The sequence below is a fragment of the Vigna radiata genome, chromosome 1 (assembly GCF_000741045.1).
Source record: "Vigna radiata var. radiata cultivar VC1973A chromosome 1, Vradiata_ver6, whole genome shotgun sequence".
Classification (NCBI taxonomy): Eukaryota; Viridiplantae; Streptophyta; class Magnoliopsida; order Fabales; family Fabaceae; genus Vigna; species Vigna radiata.
Window position 1 is genome coordinate 36,131,093 of NC_028351.1, and position 2,796 is coordinate 36,133,888.

Below are 2,796 nucleotides of genomic sequence, written 5' to 3' on the forward strand. Positions count from 1 at the left end.
CAACAATACTTACTTACACTTCTGATGTATAATAAATTAACCATTACTAAAAAAAAAATATTTTAAAAAATATATACACTAAGAATAATATTTTTCGATAATAATATATTAATAATGTATCCTACCTACATTTAATTCTCTGTATTTATCTCCCCATATTAGCTAAGTTCATTTTTCTAATATTAAAAAAATAATTGATCTCAGCTATTTCTGTTTTCCCACTCTCATTAACCCACCAAACCAACCTCTCTCAATAAAAACTCAACCCCTCTCCTAGGAATCTCCGAACAAACTACCACCGCCGCCGCAATGAACTCCACATCGCACGTGCCGCCGGCGACCGAAACGCCATCGTCCTGGACGGAGGAGAAGCACGTGCACTTCCTCAACACCATGGAAGCCGCCTTCGTGCGTGCAATGCTTGAAAACCAAGGCGCCGCAACTCTCACGCGCCACTCCCTGCGCCTCGATCGCGACCTCCCTGACACCTCCGATTCCACGTTGGATTTGAAACCGCATCCCCGACGCCGCACCAGAAAACTCCATGCACTTGCAGGTACGTGATCACACCCCTCACAAGTTTAACCACCGGCGCCTTTTAGCTACCCCCGGTTTGTTATTATTACCGTTGCTTTGGATTCGGTTTGTTTGAGCTGAGGAGAGTTCTGATAACCATAAGACAGCGTTTGGCTGCATGTTATTATTTCTTTTTTTATTTTGATAAAAACGGTGGTGGCGGTGGACCGGTGGTTGACGATATAAAGCCCCAAACCAAACAGCACGTAAGCCGTGTCAAAAACAACGAATATGCTTCTTAGATATTTGTAGACAATGAATGATTTTTTCTCTTTCCATCTGGCCCCGCCATCGAATGCCATTTTTTATTTTATTTTTATTTTTAGTTTTACATCAAAGATAAAAAGTAATACACAGTAAAAGAAAATAGGAAAAAATAACAAAAAATTATCCAATCATAACAGCTTAAACATACGATATTTTACTAAACATTTTCTCTCTTCCTTCAATTTTTACATAAATAAAATTTCTGAGGATTTAACGAGTTTATTTTTGTCTACGTAAAGAAAAAATTTTCTAATTTCTAGGTATAACTTATGCATTAAACATTAAATGTTTGCAGTTATAACACTAGAGTAATGCATTATAAAATATATGTTTATTCATATATATATATATATATATATATATATATATATATATATATATTATAATGTTATTGACAAAAGTTATATTTACTGAAATAGTTAATCTTAATATTTATGGCAGACTAATTTTGGATTAATTGTCGACTTTGTAGGCAGATTTAGGAAGAGTGGATATTATTTTTTATAAATTTAATTAAAGCAAACAAAATGTTGGTAATTTATTTGTGTCAATTAATTAAAAGCTTTTTTTTAAAAAAAAAAAATCTTTTAAACTTTACAGCGATGTTTTTCAATGTATTTATTTGATGAAATTGATCTGACAATCCACTTATTTTTTATCCCTGTTTTAATTTGTTAAGAGGGTTCACTTTTTTGACCACCTTTTTTTTTTTCTATTCTTTATTATAATTTAAATCGGGTGTTGCATCTTGCAGAAGATTCAATGGGTCCAACAATGAGAAGACCGAGGAGAAGATCATCTCAGCCGTACAATCCATCACAGGATCAGGTGTAATAAATTTGCCTATGTGAAGATGATCCAACTGTTAAAATATTTAAATAATATATTTATTTATTTATATATTAATCGATTCACATGATATTCTGAATGCATAGTTTAAATTATTAAGATAAGGATATTTTATAGAAGAGATATATATGGATGAAGAAAAAGACTAACGTGTGATTTGCACGTGTCCCCACACAGGTGGTCCCACATGCAGAAAACCAAAGAGAAGGTGCAGCAGCATGTAATGGTGACGAGGATGATAAAAGAGCACAAAATTAAGAATATTGATGTTTAGTGTACCTTTTCCACCAACTCCAGTTTTATTTACAATTTATTTCTCTTTTATTTTATTATTATTATTATTATTATTATAAACTAAATTTATTTTTAGTTTTTAATTTTAATGAAAAATTGAAATTTATTTTTATTTCAAATTTTAAAAATAAATAAATATAATTTTTTTAATTTAGTTATATTAAACCTTTTGATTTATATTTTAAGTCAACATTTAAACTGATGTCGTAAATATCGTTTAACATGTAGCATATAAAAAAGTTTAATATGATTTAATTAAGATAATTATATTTATTTGTTATTAAAATTTTAAAAGTAAAATCTATCTAAATTTAAAATATGGATGAATTTTAAATATGTCTAGAGATGTCGAGATGAGTCACAATTTACGGGTTAACTTGAAAGGTTCCAAATTGGGTTGGAAAAAAAATACATTTTTTATTATTTTGAATTCTTTTTAGTTTAACATTATTTGAGAGTGAAATTTATTTAGATTTGAATTACCAAAAGTTAAAAAAAAAATTATTTTAAAAAAATTGTAACTAAGTGAGGTAGTAAATCAATTCGTTTAATCCACTAACCGTGGTGGATTGAGTCATGCTCGAATTTTTCTAACTTGCTAATAAGTGAGTCGAGTTAGGTTGATTCAATAAATAACTAATTCGTGATGGGTTGGATTGAACTAAGTGATTCGTTTTGACAACACTATTTGTGTCTAAGATTATAAATTACAGAAAAATATTATTATTATTATTATTATTATTATTATTATTATTATTATTATTATTATTATTATTATTATTATTATTATTATTATTATTATTATTATTA

At 28.9% G+C, this 2,796-nt stretch overlaps 1 protein-coding gene across 1 annotated transcript; it reads left to right on the plus strand.

Moving 5' to 3' along the window:
* Nucleotides 1–232: 232 nt before the first annotated feature.
* Nucleotides 233–2,014, plus strand: LOC111241403. Its single transcript, XM_022779126.1, has 3 exons — nt 233–556; nt 1,598–1,671; nt 1,870–2,014. The coding sequence occupies exons 1-3, from the start codon at nt 310–312 to the stop codon at nt 1,948–1,950; spliced, it is 402 nt and encodes a 133-aa protein (XP_022634847.1). The 5' UTR covers nt 233–309; the 3' UTR covers nt 1,951–2,014.
* Nucleotides 2,015–2,796: the final 782 nt, after the last annotated feature.

Coding starts and splice junctions, on each gene's coding strand:
- LOC111241403 (XM_022779126.1), top strand. CDS start 310: ATGAACTCCACATCGCACGTGCCGCCGGCGACCGAAACGCCATCGTCC. Junction 557..1,597: donor AAAACTCCATGCACTTGCAG/GTACGTGATCAC, acceptor TGCATCTTGCAG/AAGATTCAATGGGTCCAACA. Junction 1,672..1,869: donor ACAATCCATCACAGGATCAG/GTGTAATAAATT, acceptor GTCCCCACACAG/GTGGTCCCACATGCAGAAAA.